Below are 19726 nucleotides of genomic sequence, written 5' to 3'. Positions count from 1 at the left end.
TATTCACCCACAACCTGCATTCAGAATGACTGTCAGGGTTGCGAAGACTAAGATATGAGACTACCTTAAACATCTAAACTGAAACAACCATTTCCGTATCGGGTGCAATAAATCCAAGTAACAGATTGGAATAGTTTATATTTGAGTAGCATAAGATTAAAGGTAGACTGAGCTAAATGACGTTGCCACAAGCAGCAAAGCAGATATTTAGATGAGCGAGATTCAAGACTTCACTCTCTCACAGTCACACACAGTATCTGCGCGTGTGCACGAGTTCACTTCACGCTCTTACAGCGTGGGAGCCACAAGACCAAAACAGAGGAGAAGTTGAGCCTTGCGCTTCAATGCTTTTAGTTGTTGCGGAAATTGACCCACTATGCTGTTTACTTTCTGCATCTACGTTATATCGCTGAGTCTACCTTTAAATGAATCAATCAATGTACATGCAAAAACATAGATATTGAAACAAACTATTCTAAAAATCAACCTGCAATAGAGCATGCTGGGAAATATGATAGTAAAGGATGTGGTTTTGGTTCAACTCTGGTATTAACACCAACACTGGGGTTCTGTTCCTTTAACTCTAATCAACACTAGTTAACACTGGCCAATTTGCTGTGTGCTATGAAAGGCCACCTTTTAGAATTCTGAAGAACCGTAGATGCCACGTCAAGAACCCCACACCTAACTCAAAGGTTCTTTATCGGGCAAAAGTTCTCCAAGGAACCCTAAGAGTTGAGGACCCTTATTTTGATGACACCTCTGGCGCAGTTAGCCACTTAGGGATTAGCCCTCAGTGTGGCCTTGGCTATTGTGATATCATGTATTGATGGAAGTCTATTTACAGCATAAATCCAAGATAAGGACCTGCTCGCTCCATAAAATGCATCACTCTTACATCGATTTGTATCCATCCCTGGATAAATATTACATAGACATATCTCGCACAACTGGCCTCTCTTGGATAAATATTAGAGTATTGTCCTTCTACAGTAAGCTAACAGTGTCCCATGCCATACTTTATTAGAATGCAGATCTTCGACGTGTTGAAGAGCCCTACCCAATCAGGGTACATACTCATAAAGCGTCTCAGAGTAGGAGTGTTGATCTAGAATCGGTTTTGCCTTCTAGATCATCAGAGATGGGGGGGGGGGGGGGGGATCTGATCCCAGATCAGCAGTCCTACTCTGAGATGCTTTGTGAATATGGGCCCTGAGCTGATGATGCAGTAATGTACCCACAGTAACCGCAGACCAGCAGTATACTTCATCATCATTATAGTGTATCAGTATTTAGTATTTATTAGGATCCCTGGTGTAACCCTGTAAGAGCAACACGGTGAAGGAGCTGGAGCGCTGGGGGAATACAGTGGGACAGTTGCCATGTGGTGCCTGGCAGCTCTCTACTCCTTTCATAATTACAGCTTGTGCTTTGAAGGCAGAGGAGAGGAACTAAAAGAGGAATAATATCTGCCCACTCGCCACGCGGCGCCGACGACACACAAGAAAAGCTTTCCGTGCGTCTTCGCGACTCACCGTCTTTGTCGTCCCTCCAATGAGGGGATGAGTAATTATACGCTATATGTAGACAGGGAATATGATGCTGAATGGAAGCAGGGAAAATGGGTTTAGCCCAGCTGTTTATAGTGTGTTTGAGGTGTTATTTTAGATGGGGCTTAATGATGGCCCAGCTCAATATTTGATTAACAGCCACTAAATCACACTATCGGAACATTGGTCTCTGCCCACCTCAAGCATATATGATTGACAGCCACAAAATCAATAATTTGGGACATTGGTCTCTGCCCACTTCAAGTCAGCATAAATCTACCTTAATTTACACTCACCTTCTGTCTGTTTCTTTCTCCAACAAAATGTCTGGCTATCTTTTTGCTGCTATGTCACCCAGTCCTACTTTCCTCTTCTCATGAATCTACCCCACTAGTCTGTCCTTAGCTCTTCTCTTTCCCCCTCTTGCTTCCCATCACACCCACACATTCACCACCAACCTCTCATCTCTCCTTCTCTCTGACTGTCTCCCTCCCCCACTCACACACATCTCCACAAACATGGGATAATATACATGAGTGATATACTGTATGAAGAAATTACGCTGACTCAATTATTGATAGGACTCTGGCCTTATCTATTTGTGAGGCATGTTGGCATGTTTGAGTTACACTTTCGCTCTCTCTCTTCCCTCACCCCCCTCTCTCCACTCTCCTCTCTCCTTCACTGATCTATGTATCTCATCCCTCCTCTTTCCTTGTATCTCTTAGAGGATCCTGATGGCCAGATGAGTGCAGAGGAGGGGGAGGCGAGGCGCATTGCAGAGATGGGAAAGCCCATCTTGGGGGAGCACAGCCGGCTAGAAGTGGTCATTGAGGAGTCTTATGAGTTCAAGGTATGTTACCCCTCTTCTCCCCTGCTTCACTCTATTGGCCACATCAGAGCTCAGTATACGTATCAATGATCTAGGATCAGTTCCATCATGTCCATATCATCTTATTTATTGTTATCTACTAGGCAAAACTGATCCAAGATCACATACAGCCCCAGAGCCACACAGTGGTTTAACTCCAACCCTTCTGAGGACAGACACTGAGCAGAGTGGAGGGTCGTTCCAGTTCCAAGAATTCTATGCAAGTCAATGGTACCGATATTAGCATTTTCACAATTCGTATCCAAATAACATGATTTGGGCATGAAGCATGAACATGCTAATATAGGTAACATTTTCTGAGGTGGAACGACCCTCCACTGTGCTCAGAAGGGTTGCTATTTAAGTGAACCAATGGTTGTGACGGATGACAGCTAGCTCATTGAAGTCCTATATCACCATGGCCAGGGATTTAATCCAATCAGTCCATGTGCCTCTTCTTGACTTGATTAAGATTAATTTATTATTTATAATAAGATTGCGCTTGTCACTCATGATTTGTAGCAGCACAAAACAAACACAACAGGTAATTGAACTCTCAAGTACTTTCAATGACTGGCACTTGACTTTACGAAATCCTAGATCAATGTCACATAATTTAATAGCATTGTTTGCTCTATGGATGGGTGGACGGTGCACGCAAAAAAAAACACAAAAAAGACTAGTGAGAAATGTTTACACTGGTGATGAAGTTTCCACATTTAGGAAACACTACTACCGCTGAGCATCCCATACTGTATGCCCAGGCAGCTCCTATACGGTGGCAGTCAGAGACAACATTCACATCAGTGGAGGCTGGTGGGAGGAGCTACAGGAGGACAGGCTCATTGTATTGGCTGGAATGGATTAAATAGAACGTGTCAAATAGATGTAAACCACATGGTTGACTCTGTTCCAATCATTCCATTCCAGCCATTACAATGAGCCCGTCCTCCTATAGCGCCTCCAAACAGCATCCACTGGTTTACATGTGCGCTAATAATTCAATATTAAACACTGATTATGGCAGTAGGCCGACAAAGGCAATAGTCATGTAAACGCTTTACTCTGCTTATCTTAATCAGCACAAGGTCAAATCGATGTAATAAAACACTGAGCAATCTTTCCAATTATTAGGACATGTAAACTTAATCATTGTTCCAGCGGTGTATTTAATCTACGCATGTGCCAGCACCGGTAGCGCGAGCCTCCCTCTTATGCGCGTGTCACGTCCTGACCATAGAAAGATGTTATTTTCTATGGTAGAGCAGGTCAGGGCGTGACAGGGTTTTTTCCCTATGTTTTCTATTTCTATGTTTAGGTTCTAGTTTTGTATTTCTATGTTGGGGTTTTGTTTGGGATGATCTCCAATTAGAGGCAGCTGGTCCTCGTTGTCTCTAATTGGAGATCATACTTAAGTAGGGGTTTTTCCACCTGGGTTTTGTGGGTGATTAATTTTGAGTTGTGTATGTGTTCATCTCTGTGTCACGGTTTGTTGGTTTTTCCATTGTGTATTTATGTATTGCATAGTTTCACAGTATAAATAAAATGTGGAACCACACACACGCTGTGGTCCTCTTCTCCTTTCGAAATCCGTGACAGCGCGAGTGAAGTGAGTTACTAAAAACTGAAAGTATGCATCTTAGAATTAGTTTTCACATAACCTTATGTCCGAACTCAGAATCAAAAATAACCTGCCTTCTGTGGTACAGCGCTTATTTTTACTGCCAATTTTCTGCATTTGTTTACCACATCAGGTAGCCTGACATGAAGTAGCCTGAAACAGGATTATTCAGACAATCGTTCTTCTTGCAAAGCATGTAAATGTTTTAAACAAACGATTATATTAATCTGACTATCCACAATAATCATATTATTGTGTGCATGTAACCATACTCATTATTGAAAAGAACAGTATGTCCCAGTTTACTAAAGGCTGAAGTCCATCGCCTATAGTCCCCAGTCTTGCAGAAGTTTACACACAGTGGTGAGACCGTTCTAGCCAATGAAACCTCCTATCCAGTTGAATTTGGCTGGCTAGGGTGTTTCATAGGATGGTTTTATTGGTTTGTTTGAGTAGGAGGAAGTTAGTTTGGTGCAGTTGTACTTGAGTGCTGGATATGATACTTTCCTTTAGTGTCTAAGTGATTCCCAGGACTCAGCATGTGGTTTGCTGTGCTTGGGGGGAGTGTCCTTATAAACTGATGTGCCACAGAATGTGTGTGTTTATGTGTGTGTGGTTGCGGTGAAACCAAAATACTGCTATTGTGAATTCACATTACTTCAGAAATGGACCCCAGAAAGAGTAGCTGCTGCTGTCGCAACAGCTAATGGGAATTCTAATAACATACCAGATAATACTGCACTTCTCATGGTAACAATGCCACTGTCTCTAACTTCTTCATTAGAGTTCCGGTCAAGTACATAAGTTTGCCTTCTTCTCTATAATAGGATGTTGACTATGCCCTCTTTGTTTGTGTTTGGCAGAGCACCGTTGACAAACTCATTAAGAAGACCAACTTGGCCCTTGTGATTGGCACTCACTCCTGGAGGGAGCAGTTTGTGGAAGCTGTGACTGTCAGCGCAGGTCAGCTTTTGTTGTTCGTGCGTGTGTGTGCGTGCGTGATTTCTATTGAGTGAGAGAAAGATGAATAAAGTGAGTCTCACTGTTGACATTGGACACTGCTCAAAAAAATAAAGGGAACACTAAAATAACACATCCTAGATCTGAATGAATGAAATAATCTTATTAAATACTTTTTTCTTTACATAGTTGAATGTGCTGACAACAAAATCACACAAAAATAATCAATGGAAATCCAATTTATCAACCCATGGAGGTCTGGATTTGGAGTCACACTCAAAATTAAAGTGGAAAACCACACTACAGGCTGATCCAACTTTGATGTAATGTCCTTAAAACAAGTTAAAATGAGGCTCAGTAGTGTGTGTGGCCTCCACGTGCCTGTATGACCTCCCTACAACGCCTGGGCATGCTCCTGATGAGGTGGCGGATGTTCTCCTGAGGGATCTCCTCCCAGACCTGGACTAAAGCATCCGCCAACTCCTGGACAGTCTGGTGCAACGTGGCGTTGGTGGATGGAGCGAGACATGATGTCCCAGATGTGCTCAATTGGATTCAGGTCTGGGGAACGGGCGGGCCAGTCCATAGCATCAATGCCTTCCTCTTGCAGGAACTGCTGACACACTCCAGCCACATGAGGTCTAGCATTGTCTTGCATTAGGAGGAACCCAGGGCCAACCGCACCAGCATATGGTCTCACAAGGGGTCTAAGGATCTCATCTCGGTACCTAATGGCAGTCAGGCTACCTCTGGCGAGCACATGGAGGCCCCCCAAAGAAATGCCACCCCACACCATTACTGACCCACCGCCAAACCGGTCATGCTGGAGGATGTTGCAGGCAGCAGAAAGTTCTCCACACTCTGTCACGTCTGTCACACGTGCTCAGTGTGAACCTGCTTTCATCTGTGAAGAGCACAGGGTGCCAGTGGCAAATTTGCCAATCTTGGTGTTCTCTGGCAAATGCCAAATGTCCTGCAGTGTTGGGCTGTAAGCACAACCCCCACCTGTGGAACGTCGGGCCCTCATACCACCCTCATGGAGTCTGTTTCTGACCGTTTGAGCAGACACATGCACATTTGTGGCCTGCTGGAGGTCATTTTGCAGGGCTCTGGCAGTGCTCCTCCTTGCACAAAGGCGGAGGTAGCGGTCCTGCTGCTGGGTTGTTGCCCTCCTACGGCCTCCTCCACGTCTCCTGATGTACTGGCCTGTCTCCTGGTAGCGCCTCCATGCTCTGGACACTACGCTGACAGACACAGCAAACCTTCTTGCCACAGCTCGCATTGATGTGCCATCCTGGATGAGCTGCACTACCTGAGCCACTTGTGTGGGTTGTAGACTCCGTCTCATGCTACCACTAGAGTGAAAGCACCGCCAGCATTCAAAAGTGACCAAAACATCAGCCAGGAAGCATAGGAACTGAGAAGTGGTCTGTGGTCTCCACCTGCAGAACCACTCCTTTATTGGGGGTGTCTTGCTTATTGCCTATAATTTCCACCTGTTGTCTATTCCATTTGCACAACAGCATGTGAAATGTATTGTCAATCAGTGTTGCTTCCTAAGTGGACAGTTTGATTTCACAGAAGTGTGATTGACTTGGAGTTACATTGTGTTGTTTAAGTGTTCCCTTTATTTTTTTGAGCAGTGTATTATACACGCACACTGACTAGAGCCATAATGAAGGACTTTACAGCTGCTTTACGAATGTAATTACTCGCTCATGCTTTGAGTAGTGGTCTGAGGGCTTTTGTACAGAGCCATAATTACATCAAATATTTGGAGTCCTTTATTTTTCATACAAAAAGCTTTCCACGCTTTGCAATTAGGAAGTGAGTGTTGGCTTGCTCTTTAGGTGTGACATGTCAAGGGGTAACAAGTGAGGACACAGTCCCTTCATTTCGGAACCTCATTATAACAGGAAATAACTTGTTTGAAAGGTGATGATTGCAAAACCTCAGACTTCAAATGACAAGGTTTCTGTGATATTTATGATTGTAATATCTATTATAAAATGTAATGACTAGAAAGCAAAGCTGTCTTCCACAGTGTTGAGGTGATGGGAGAGATGTCTGACTGTGTCTGGTGTAAAAGCTCTCCCCGGTGGACAGTTATATTCATTACAGACAAACATGTCTCACCGTAATCCAACAGTACACAAAGTAGTACACGGAGCGGTGTGTGTGTGTGCGCGTGCCAGTGAAGGCTCCTCAGAGGAGGAATGGGAGGACCATCCTCCTCAGTGAATTTCATAAAAATACATATTGTGAAACATTAAAGTTATCCTTTTAGATTAAACTATACTATAAATATACTCACATGTCAACGAATAATTGATTAAAATACAGTTTTGCAGTGAAGGTCTACAGTAACCTCAACAGCACTCTGTATGGTAGCACCATGGTGTAGCCAGAGGACACCTAGTTACACAGTAAAAATGACAACTTCCAGAGGACGTTGAGAGCTTTTGCAGCATGAGGACGTATCAGAGCTTTTGCAGCCTGAACTGACATGTTGTCCACCCAATCAAAGGATCAGAGAATGAATCTAGTACTGAAAGCATAAGCTACAGCTAGCTAGCGCTGCATAAAATGTGGTGAGTAGTTGACTCAAAGAGAAAGACCATAGTTCAACCGTTTTGGACAAATTAATTTCTTCAAAAATAAAGGTGAAGCGAGAGAGAGAAGATATTTCGTTCAATTTTCTTTCTCACTTTTACTTACTTCACTTGCAAATGCAGAAAGCTAGTTTTGCCTACTCAAACACCTGGCTCAAACAAAGAGGGATGCTATGTTAGCTAGTTGGATATGGCTATCCAACTCTGGAACTCTTCCAAGTCAAGGTAAGCTTTTGGTTTTATTAATTTATTGCCACCGGGACCCGCTGGTGTAACTGCTAAACTGCTTGCTGACTGTACACTGTACTGCATGATTGTAGAAGGTTTTTTTCTCCTGGTCACAGACAGCTGATGTGTTGTGCACTGAAGTCCACAAGTGAAGCGAAAAGGTGTGCGAAGATGTGAGGAATATACAACGAGCAGTGATCATACTGTTTGAATGGGGCTGCTATGAAAGTGAACTGTGTTTGAGTGTGATTATGTGTGTATTCATTCCTCCGATTCTGTAAAAAAAAAAAAAAAAGATCTTAAACATAAGCAAACAGAATGAAACGGGGATAAACATACCTACATTTGTCCAATGTAAACTGTTGTTTGCAGCTGTTGGACTACTGAGTACACCCTAGATCAGCTAGATGCAGGCAAGAGTGTGCAAGGTGGTATTGAATGTGTCACTGTCTGTCACTTTGATTTTTCTCACGACCTGTACACCTACGCTGTAAACTTTCATTCATAGGCTAGGTTGTAGCAACCTCATGATGGGTATAGGGAAAATTTGAGTATCATGTAGTAGCCTAAATCTATCAACGTTACATTGAGCTGGGTGAATGGAATATGAGTCATCCAGTATTCTGTAATAGATAATAAGGCCATGCTCATACAAAATGTATTGTCCTCCCTCATCTTAAATTGCACCGACCACCACTGGTATGTGCCCGTGCATGAGTGCATGCGTGTGTTTGTATATGTGGCTCTTATGTTTTACTGTGTCCCCCTCCCAGGTGATGGTGATGACGATGATGAAGAGGGGCGTGAGGAGCGTCTGCCATCCTGCTACGATTACGTCATGCACTTCCTGACGGTGTTCTGGAAGGTTCTGTTCGCCTTCGTTCCACCCACTGAGTACTGGAATGGCTGGGCCTGCTTCTTCGTGTCCATCTCGGTTATCGGCATCCTGACTGCTATCATCGGGGACCTAGCCTCCCACTTCGGCTGCACCGTGGGTCTCAGGGACACTGTCACTGCCGTGGTGTTTGTGGCTCTGGGTACTTCCATTCCTGGTGAGAGAGAAACTGAACAAAAATATAAACGCAACATGCAACAATTTCATTGATTTTACTGAGTTACAGTTCATATGAGGAAATCAGTCAGTTGAAATACATTTATTAGGCCCTTACCTATAGATTTCACATGACTGGGAATACAGATACCTTTAAAAAACAAGGGCCTCACTGTATTTTTGTGGATTCAAATTGCCATTGATAAAATGCAATTGTGTTCATTGTCCGCAGCTTATGCCTGCCCATACCATAACCCCACCATGGGGCACTGTTCACAACGTTGACGTCAGCAAACCGCTCGCCCACACGACACCATACATGTGGTTTGCGCAGGGCTCTACGCTAACTATTTTCCCAAGGAATACATGCACTCCTAAATGAAAAAATGTAGGAGCACACAACGAAATTTAGGAGCACAGTGAAAAATGTAACAGTTTATTAACAAACAATTTATTACATACATATTTATATTGCCTGTGTGCGTGTACTAAGGGACACATCTGTGGAACAGCACATACCACCAAAATCACACATTGACCCATGCCTACTAGACGCAAAGGATATCAGTTGTCCAGCTGCTTTTGCATGTTGACTGTCTGGCACGCTTAGAGGTCAGCCAGCGGTCCACGGTAGGAGTGGGATCCAACTCCTCGACAGGAGGCCCCTCCAGGCTGATCCTCATCAGGTCTTTGGTGGTGGAGACCCCAAGGCAGCTTCATGTCGAATTCTTAATCCGGTTCTGCGCAGAGAAGCCTCGCTCACACTGGGCGGCTGAAATGGGCAGCACCAGCATAAGCTGCACCAACTCCAGTATGTTCTAGGGAAAAGATTATATCTTTCAATTTCATTTAAACTCTTACCATTAACTTATCAAACCCAACCATAGGATACCATACATAACCACTCAGGACTGTTAGTCTACCTTGTAATTGTGCCTGTAGGGGTCCTTTGTCAACATGGTCTCCCACAGGCCACTGTAGGACTTTTCCTTGAAATTGTGGCTGACCAGGATTTTCAGCCCCTGCCACTCATCCTGGATTGCAGCCATGTTGCACCCCAATCTGCAGGATTGAACATAGCAAGTGAGTTTGCAAATATGCAAACATAACATTGTCTCATACGGCAATGCAGTGTCAAATAAATTCTTACCGCCTCCCGGGTGGCGCAGTGGTCCAAGGCACTGCATCGCAGTGCTAGCTGTGCCACTAGAGATTCTGGGTTCGAGTCCAGGCTCTGTCGCAGCCGGCCGCGACCGGGAGGCCCATGGGGCGGCGCACAATTGGCCAAGCGTCGTCCGGGTTAGGGAGGGTTTGGCCGGCAGGGATATCCTTGTCTCATCGCGCACTAGCGACTCCTGTGGCGGGCCGGGCGCAGTGCACGCTGACCAGGTCGCCAGGTGTACGGTGTTTCCTCAGACACATTGATGCGGCTGGCTTCCGGGTTGGATGGGCATTGTGTCAAGAAGCAGTGCGGCTTGGTTGGGTTGTGTTTCGGTGGACGCATGGCTCTCAACCTACGCCTCTCCCGAGTCCGTACGGGAGTTGCAGCGAAGAGACATGACTGTAACTACTACCAATTGGATACCATGAAATTGGGGAGAAAAAAGGGGTGAAAAATACAACAAAAATAAATAAATAAATTCTTGCCTCTCTAGAGGCTTCTTGAAATGCCTCATCAGGTCTGCCACACCATCATCGCCAAAGGTGAGAAGGCTGGTCTGGTCATGTGTCAGGGTTTAGCACTCTGAAAGACTCCACTGGGGTCTGGACACCCTCATCCTTCAGCAAACCACCAAACCTGGCTTTGAGATCATCCATGTTGATGGCCGCCTCCATGTGCTGCTTCAGCTGGGGATTGGCGAGGTCCGTGAAGCCTTTCAGATTCCCCTTCAGTGTTATTCCCTTTAACAGAAATACACACACACACACACACACACACAATGAAATGTCTGGCCATTTGTCTGTCTCCCATAAAAAAAATTAAGACTTCTCCACTGCATTTCCCTCCTTATCTCAAATCGTTCTATTAAGCATTGATTCTCACACTGAGAATCTGTCTTAATCATTGATTTTAATCATCGATTTCGCTTACATCCTAACAAGCTCTCATCCTAACACACCTGGAATCTCCTCTCTTCTCCAGCATGCCTCCTGCCTTTGCCCTAAGCTTTAATGCTTCCAGTCTGGTCACTGTCTTACTCAACTCTGACGTGGCTTGGGGTAGGGTCAGGTCATTCCTTTGCAGGGTGAGGCTAAGTGAGGATAGCTCCTCAAACATGTCTGAAAGAAAATGGCAGAATACACAAGAGTGCATTCTCCATTTCCCGCTTTATCGGTTAAGTAGTGAGTAAATAAACTGTCACCTGTCAATTACTTGATTCTGAAAGTTCATTTGAGTCTTGAACCTATTTTTTAAAACTAGTGTGGTATTTCATTTCCTGTGTAAAACTGACCTTCTTTGCCCGAACTTGAACTTCCGCTGTTGTTGATGCTACGGCCAGGTGCTCCATGTGCTGCAGAACAACGGACTACTGGCCTTCGTCAGTGGCAAGGTCCTTGTCTTGTCCATGCCGTAGGAACACTTTGAGGGCTCTGTGGACATGGGGGATCCATCCAAGGTCCTTGTCTTGTCCATGCCGTAGGAACACTGAGGGCTCTGTGGACATGGGGGATCCAGCGAGTTCCTTTGACGCTAGACGGTGTGCAAATATCTACACCGACGAACTCTTGCCCGAGAACATAGAGCTCTCGTTTGGATTTTCCGCTGAAGTGATACGTCTTCCATATCAGATTCAGAAGATCGTACACGACAGACACCTTTGGCTCATTCTCCTGAATGGTCAGTATTGCCAGCTCTAGTCTGTGAAAGTCTGAACAGAATCTTCCAAACAATTCACCGTCTCCTTCCCCCCTGTCTCTTGTGCCAACAGAAAACAATAATTCTGTGGTATTTACCATTCCAGCACTTAGCGCACTCACACACACAGTATTGTTTAACATTCTCTGCTAGCAAATCAAAGTAAATCATAGAGAATTTATTAGTTACAAACCTATGTGGCATACAGTGGATTGGGATCATATGCCCCCCTGCCTCTCTCTGCAGGTGGGCAATCACTCCCCCACGGTGGCCCATGTTCACTGAGGCACCATCTGCCCCGAAGGAGATGCACTTCTTCAACCATGACCCTCCATCCTCCTCTGGGAAAAACAGCACGAAATGTGGCCTTGGTGGCATCCAAAACACCTCGAATGACAACGCAAAGAAAACAATTATACAAAAGTATTTCTGACAAACGAAATTATCTCCATTATGAATAATGATTCAACTTTACACAATAATAAAGCCTATAAAGAGGAACAACATACCATTGGCATGAGAGTGCTCAAGTGTGTTGTCCGACCGGGAGATTGACTGGCTTCCCATCCTCCAACAAGCGTACGTAGACAATCTCGCATTCGGTGTTGGATATATCAGTGTCTCCATCTATTAGAACTGCAAGATACTTCGCGGCTTTCAGCTTCGCTGACAGACTCTCTTTCATTATGTCAGCAATTTGACCGATCATCTCCGCACATTTTACATCATTGTCGTATGTAGGATTAATGTCAACTCCGTTTTTGTGGTGGAGTCTGATAAGCGGCCCAAATTTGACTAAAGGTTCTTCTTATTTCGCAATGAAGTATGCGATGTTTATCTTTATTTTCAGCTGCCTCCTCTCCTCCTCAGAGGGCAGCACGACACCGTGCCTGACGGTTTCTCTAAACAGGTACAGATCTGGATATGCCGCCGCGAGATGTAATGTTTTGCTACGCTCTCTCTTTTCAGGTGCGGGTTTCCTGACACGAAAGACGAGCCCGCCTGTTTCTGCCCTCTACAATATTTGCAGAACATGACATTGTTTTCGAACTCTAGCCATGGGAACATGTTGAGCCAATTCGCATTGAATCTATATGTTCTCCCTCCACCGGCTACAGTGGACGTTGAAGTGACAGTGGGGGTCACGGTAGCATCCCTAACGTTAGCCGCCATGTCAACGTTAGCCGCCTCAGGTAAACCTTGTGAAGAGGCTTCATTAGTTGAACCTTGCGAATCCCCCTCGCCGGATTCCTCTTTCTTCTCGTCTCTTTTTTCGCTTAAAATAAAATTGAATGGGCTTCATTTTTAGCGATGTCTGCACGTTAACTTATAGCCTATACCGATACTATTTTCCAGTGTTGTTCACCTTTCTCTCTCTGACTGGGCTGCGTCATCACAGAAAACTACTGTGGTTGGCGCATGCCGCTTGTGGAATGTGGGACTTTTAGTTTTTAAACAATTATCAGCGGGGGAAAAATAGATTACGGTAGGTTGTCATCTTTAATCGCACGCTGTGCTCGTAAATATTTTTCCGGTTCGCACGTATCTATTTTTAGGGGCAAATGCGAGTGAAATACTCGCACTGTAGAGCCCTGGGCCGGTTGGACACACTGCCAAATTCTCTAAAACGATGTTGGAGACGGTTTATGTTAGAGACATTGACATTAAATTCTCTGGCAACAGCTGTGGTGGACATTCCTGCAGTCAGCATGCCAATTGCGGGCTCCCTCAAAACATGAATCATCTATGACATTGGGTTGTGACAGAACTGCACATTTTAGAGTGGCCTTTTATTGTCCCCAGCACAAGGTGCACCTGTATAATGATCATGCTGTTTAATCAGCTTCTTGATATGCCACAACTGTCAGGTGGGTGGATTATCTTGGCAAAGGAGAAATGCTCATTAAAAGGATATAAACGAATGTGTGCACGCAATTTGAGAGAAATAAGCTTTTTGTGCGTATGGAACATTTCAGGCATCTTTTATTACAGCTCATGAAACATGTGACCAACACTTTACATGTTGCGTTTCTGTTTTTGTTCAGTGTATATCTTAATGTCATTTAAATACCATAACCAGCCCTCATTTTATGAGGGGTTAGGTATAAAGTTGCCAGTAATAGCATTACGGTTGGGGAAATTGCAGAACTTCCTGCTTTGCAGCTTGGCCAGTTAGTGAAATCCTTGTGTGTATGGTGTGACTACAACGAAATATGTTTATGGTAACAGGTGTTGTCTGTGGTTGACTTATGACAACAGTATGACTAAGATGCTGAAGCCGTGATGACAGGTACTTCTCTCACTTCTTCACTTGTCTTTCTTCTCTCCCTACCTTCCCCCCCTCCTCCCTCCCTCCTCAGACACGTTTGCCAGCAAGGTGGCGGCTATGCAGGACCAGCACGCTGACGCGTCGGTGGGCAACGTGACGGGCAGCAACGCGGTCAACGTGTTCCTGGGCATCGGGGTGGCGTGGTCGGTGGCGGCCGTCTACTGGAAGGTGCAGGGCAAGGAGTTCCGCGTGGACCCGGGCTCCCTGGCCTTCTCCGTCACCCTCTTCACCAGCTTCGCCTTCATCTGCATGGGTGTGCTACTGTTCCGCCGGCGGCCCTCTATCGGGGGGGAGCTGGGCGGGCCGCGGACAGCACGCATCATCACCAGCCTCCTCTTCCTGGGCCTCTGGTTCCTCTACGTCCTCTTCTCCAGCCTGGAGGCCTACTGCCACATAGAGGGCTTTTAGAGGACACATGAGAGCAGAGACAGGGCTACTAGTCAAAACACTGATATACATTATAGTTATTATAATACACACATCTACAACAGGACAAGGCCCAGGCCAAAGGTTGGGACCTGGTCATTGTCACTTGATCACTAATACCTAAGGGATCTATAGACATACACACACGATTACATACAAAACACATACACACACACATACTGAAACAACTGTACATATAACTACATGCATGCGCAAACAAATGCAAATGTGGTCTCTCACCAAGACAAACACACACACACACATACAGTACTGTAACAAGGGCACCACACAGGTTGTGTGTGGCCTGGAGCCTGGATGACACCCAGTTAACACCAACCTCCTATTGCAGGCTCAAATGTTATACACCACTCACTGGACAAATGAGGAAGAGAAGGAGAGAAAATAAAATATTGGTCAAGGAAGTGATGAAGGAAGTAAGACAGGAGAGATTTCAAAGAAGGAAGCATGTTCAGAATGTAAACCAGCATGTCGGAAAAGAGGGAGAGAGAAAGAGAGAAAGTGACAGACAGGTGTGTAGAAACTAAGTGTTGCAGTGGCATTCTATTCATTCCAGCTGGCTGCGTAACATCGTTTTGGGTCCAGCTAGACTGCTTTAACTGAAGCAGGGTAGAGTGCCATGGGTTTTGCATGGATGGCCATAGCTCTATCACTGGTGCAGCAGAGGCAAACCAGACTCAGTCCACTCGACTGAAAGTACAGTGGTGCAAAAAATACTCAATAGTCAGACTTGAGTAAAAGTAAAAAGTAAAAGTAAATGCTATACATCAAATTCCGTATATTAAACAAACCAGACCGCACAAATGTATTTTTTATGGACAGCCAGGGGCACACTCCAAAACGTCCACATAATTTACAAACGCAGTATTTGTGTTTTGTGAGTCAGCCAGATCAGAGGCAGTGGGGATGACAACGTGTTATATTGATAGGTGCGTGAATTGGACCATATTGCTGTCCTGCCTGAGCATTCTAAATGTAACAAGTACTTTTGGTGTCAGGGAAAAGGTATGGAAGTAAAAAATAACATATTTTCTTTAGTAATGTTGTTGAGTACAAGTCAAAGTTGTCAAAAATATAAATAGTAAGGTAGAGAACACAGAACTCGTTTTTGGGGTAAGTTTAAAGTCAAAGTATTTTTACTTAGTTACTTTACACCACTGCGTAGTAGTGGAATGAGTCCATCTTCAGTCGCTATGAAGGAGCACCATGGAAATGGTTGATCAATGAGTAAAATGTTTACATTTAGCAACGGGAGATACTGAGTAAAACAACAACAAAACTGAAAGCCCCAAGTTGCAGTTATAATTTTCTATAGAGAGGTGGGAATTCCGCATGACATTGAAACAATGTCTCAATGCTGTGTTGGTGTAAATACATGCTTATATACTATAGGAGAGTAGATGTATTTATGAGAGGGACTTCTCTACAGATATGGTAGAATGGGGTGGCCAATGGGAACAGATGTAATGCATGGGGTTCAGAAACTAGTCACCACTCTCCAACTTGACAGGAAAATGACTTTTGGAGATAGCTTGTGTAAGTTATGGCTCCTCGACGAGACATTCTTTCTCATAACTACAATACCATCCATTGAAGTTAAACAGAGCGATCCAGAGGGATTAAATATACATTTTCCTCATCTGTGGACTTCTGAATGAAGGGAAGACAGCGTTTCTGGAGGCACGACTCTGGATAACGAAAGTCTCACATCCAGCTCTTGAGGCTCTTACTGTTGTGTCTCACTGGACTTCAGATATTACAGTGGAGATCATAGATCTACATTCCACTCCAGCAGACAGTAGAGTCCTCCATCACCATCATGTTTGAGACATTGTACATTTTTATGACTTTTCGCAACCGCCATGAGAGTGAAACGATGATTTAGCAATGCAGGCACATTGATAGTGTAAATATTATTTGATGTTACTGTCCAAGGGTGAGTTACTATCCACTGAAGCACAGCACAAAACGACACATTCATCTCCTAGAAATAAGATACTACAAGAGAGTGTATCGCTATCTAACGTATACTTTTCAAAAACAATCCTTTACCTAAATACAGGTATAAAGTCAACTTTACATATACAAACATACTGTATCCCTTTGGCTCCACGCTTGCTCAGTGGACAGTAACTATTCATTGTACTTTGGTGGATGTAAAGGTAAAAGCAGAGAGGGGTGGTGAGGATGAGGGTAGCGTTTGTTTGATCCAAAATATATCATATGAGGATATTGGCCACCTGTGTAAGACTTCAGGACCAAAAGTGTTCTGTACCAAGATGTCTATATTGTTGTTCATTCAATTGAAATCTATCAATATTTGTGAAGGGGAAAAAAACGTTGCTCGTTTGTGATACTTGTGATGCTATAACGGAGCAACTTTTAGGTGTGGAGGGCTGGAAGTCTTTGCTGTGGAATAGTGGGTAGAGATGCATGACAGAATAATAGTGACAGCACGGCACCGGCATGGACAAAAATAATGATAATGATGCATGGGTGGTGACATGAGAATACAGTGTTTGTGTATTCCATGGGAGAATGGTTCACATAGAGCAGGACGTCCAGACTGCAGCCAGACCTGTGAAGAGCATGCAGACTGCTTCTGCTTCTCACCTGTTAACAGTAAAGGCTGTTCTGGAAACATCCTAACCCAACCCCAGCTAATTGGCCCAAAATACAGCAACACAGGGCCACCATCAGTACCTAAGACCATGGCATATAAGTTATCTTATTTTGGAGTGAGGCTTACTGTACTCCAACTTGTCCAACAGTGTTAGTTCCAAATGCTCCTATTCTGGTTATTCTGGTTTCTTACCTTTTGAAATCCAAACCTCTCCGTTTGCGTAACAGTGAAACTGGGAGAGATTACATTTCAACCCATGGGTTCTCATCAGGGACAGACTGTTATGCGGTAACTACAGATCATCGCTACAGTAATTCTGCGTCATACCCATTTAATGCCTTAAAGTCTAGTATTTAATCTTTTGTTTCATTTGACTTGTCTTGCACTTTGTTGAGTATGTGTATGCTTGGAGCGGGAACCCAAAACCAAATTGATTTGTGTGCAATATGTGGAACCAGTGGCAGATCAGAGCAATCTCTACTACTTAGCTAAGAAAAGTGGCAGAGGTAATATACACTATATATACGAAAGTATGTGGACAACCCTTCAAATTAGTGGATTCGGCTATTTCAGCCACACCCGTTGCTGACAGGTGTATAAAACCGAGCACACCGCCATGCAATCTTCATAGACAAACATTGGTAGTAGAATGGACTTACTGAAGAGCTCAGTGACTTTCAACGTAAGATAAGATGCCACCTTTCCAACAAGTCAGCTCGTAAAAATTTCTGGCCTGCTAGAGCTGCCCCAGTCAACTGTAAGTGGTGTTATTGTGAAGTGGAAACATCTAGGAGCAACAATGGCTCAGCCGGAAAGTGGTAGGCCACACAAGCTCACAGAACAGGACCGCCGAGTGCTGAAGCTCATAAAAATCTTCTGTCCTCAGTTGCAAAGCTCACTACCGAGTTCCAAACTGCCTCTGGAAGAAATGTCAGCGCAAGAACTGTTTGTCGGGAGCTTCATGTAGTGGGTTTCCATGGTTGAGCAGCCGCACACAAGCCTAAGTTCACCATGCTCAATACCAAGCGTCGGCTGGAGTGGTGTAAAGCTCGCCGCCATTGGAGCAGTGGAAACACGTTCTCCGGAGTGATGAATCACACTTCACCATCTGGTTTGGTGGATGCCATGAGAAAGCTACCTGCTGGAATGCATAGTGCCAACTGTAACGTTTGGTGTAAAAGGAATAATGGTCTGGGGATGTTTTTCATGGTTTCGGGCTAGGCCTCTTAGTTCCAGTGAAGGGAAATCTTAGTACTACAGCATAGAATGGCATTCTAGACGATTCTGTGCTTCAAATTTTGTGGCAACAGTTTGGGGAAGGCCCTTTCCTGTTTCAGCATGACAATGCCCCCGTGCACAAAGCGAGGTCCATACAGAAATGCTTTGTCGAGATCAGTGTGGAAGAACTTGACTGGCCTGCGCAGAGCCCTAACCTCAACCCCATCGACCACCTTTGGGATGAATTGGAACACCAACGGCAAACCAGGCCTAATCGCCCAACATCAGTACCCGACCACACTAATGCTCTTGTGGCTAAATGGAATCAGGTCTCCACAGCAATGTTCCAACATCTAGTAGAAAGCCTTCCCAGAAGAGTTGAGGCTGTTATAGCAGCAAAGGGGGGACCAACTCCATATTAATACCCATGATTTTGGAATGAGACCTTCGATGAGTAGGTGTCCACATACTTTTGGTCATGTAGTGTATGATTACATATAAACTGAAATAACATCTTCTTGAAAGATCCACTTAGGTATACTGTGTTTACTCTGGATTTGACTCTACTTTATAATATTTTGTTACTCCTGACCCATTCTCAATGAGATGAAAGTGCAATAAGTAAGATAGTGGGAGATGGGGAGGGGCAGTGAACTGTTAGAAGACTGTCCATGGTCCTTACATGTGGCTCAATCGCCTGACTTACTGAGTCGCTAAGAAAACATGTATAATAACAGAAGACAACAAGGCTGACACAAAATGGAGGTGTGCTTATCTCAGTATTGCCAGGTGTTCTGAGGTGGATATGGAGAGAGAATAGGACACAGCAGTGAGGCTCTGTCAATATGCTGCACAATACCAGAGACAGATGTTATATCGTATGAGAGTTTCCCCCAATTATTTTAGAGTTCAGGATAGTTGAACTCTAGTTGAACTGTAGCGTTGTCAGTGAGTACAACCAGTGAGAATGATTCACATTTAAATATTACAAATGCAAAAAGTGGATTAAAGAGTAATGACATTTTGGAAAGAAAGTGAGTAAACAAACTGACCCCCTCAACTACAGATGTACTGATTCAAATAGCAACGTAATGAAATTGGAATGCACACTTAAGAATAGTTATGTATAAATATGGTTATTGTTGCTTGTATAACATACATAATATCAACAAAGATTTCAGTTACCTTGGCCCTCAGTGTTTACCCACTTGACAGTGTTAGTCAACTTTTGAAAAGCAACTTTTAATCTCTTCTTCAACAAAAAAAATCCAGAAGTGACATTTTTCTATTTTCAAATGATATTGGTAATGGTGGAAGCACCATAGATGTAGCCACGATGGTTTAGGCAGGTAATAAAGAGAC

At 44.2% G+C, this 19726-nt stretch overlaps 1 protein-coding gene and 2 long non-coding RNA genes across 3 annotated transcripts in view; 1 reads left to right on the top strand and 2 right to left on the bottom strand.

Moving 5' to 3' along the window:
* The window catches only part of LOC115163173 (sodium/calcium exchanger 2-like), a 98933-nt gene extending 83931 nt beyond the window's left edge, over positions 1-15002 (top strand). Inside the window, exons 10-13 of the mRNA XM_029714841.1 lie at positions 2279-2403; positions 4906-5005; positions 8616-8894; positions 14111-15002. Of these exons, the coding sequence (XP_029570701.1) occupies positions 2279-2403; positions 4906-5005; positions 8616-8894; positions 14111-14487 (881 nt within the window). The 3' untranslated portion in view covers positions 14488-15002. The remainder of the gene's footprint in view (positions 1-2278; positions 2404-4905; positions 5006-8615; positions 8895-14110) is intronic.
* Positions 9301-10087, bottom strand: LOC115163177 (uncharacterized). Its single transcript, XR_003869694.1, has 3 exons — positions 10044-10087; positions 9817-9955; positions 9301-9711 (listed from the first exon to the last, which is right to left on the bottom strand). It is a non-coding gene; the product is annotated as an uncharacterized LOC115163177 (long non-coding RNA).
* On the bottom strand, positions 10504-13201 carry LOC115163175 (uncharacterized). The gene is made up of 3 exons (XR_003869693.1): positions 12260-13201; positions 11347-12137; positions 10504-10795 (listed from the first exon to the last, which is right to left on the bottom strand). It is a non-coding gene; the product is annotated as an uncharacterized LOC115163175 (long non-coding RNA).
* Positions 15003-19726: the final 4724 nt, after the last annotated feature.

The sequence above is a fragment of the Salmo trutta genome, chromosome 26, assembly GCF_901001165.1.
Source record: "Salmo trutta chromosome 26, fSalTru1.1, whole genome shotgun sequence".
NCBI lineage: Eukaryota > Metazoa > Chordata > Actinopteri > Salmoniformes > Salmonidae > Salmo > Salmo trutta.
Note: the sequence above shows the minus strand (reverse complement) of the source record. Positions and strands in the feature narration are given on the sequence as shown.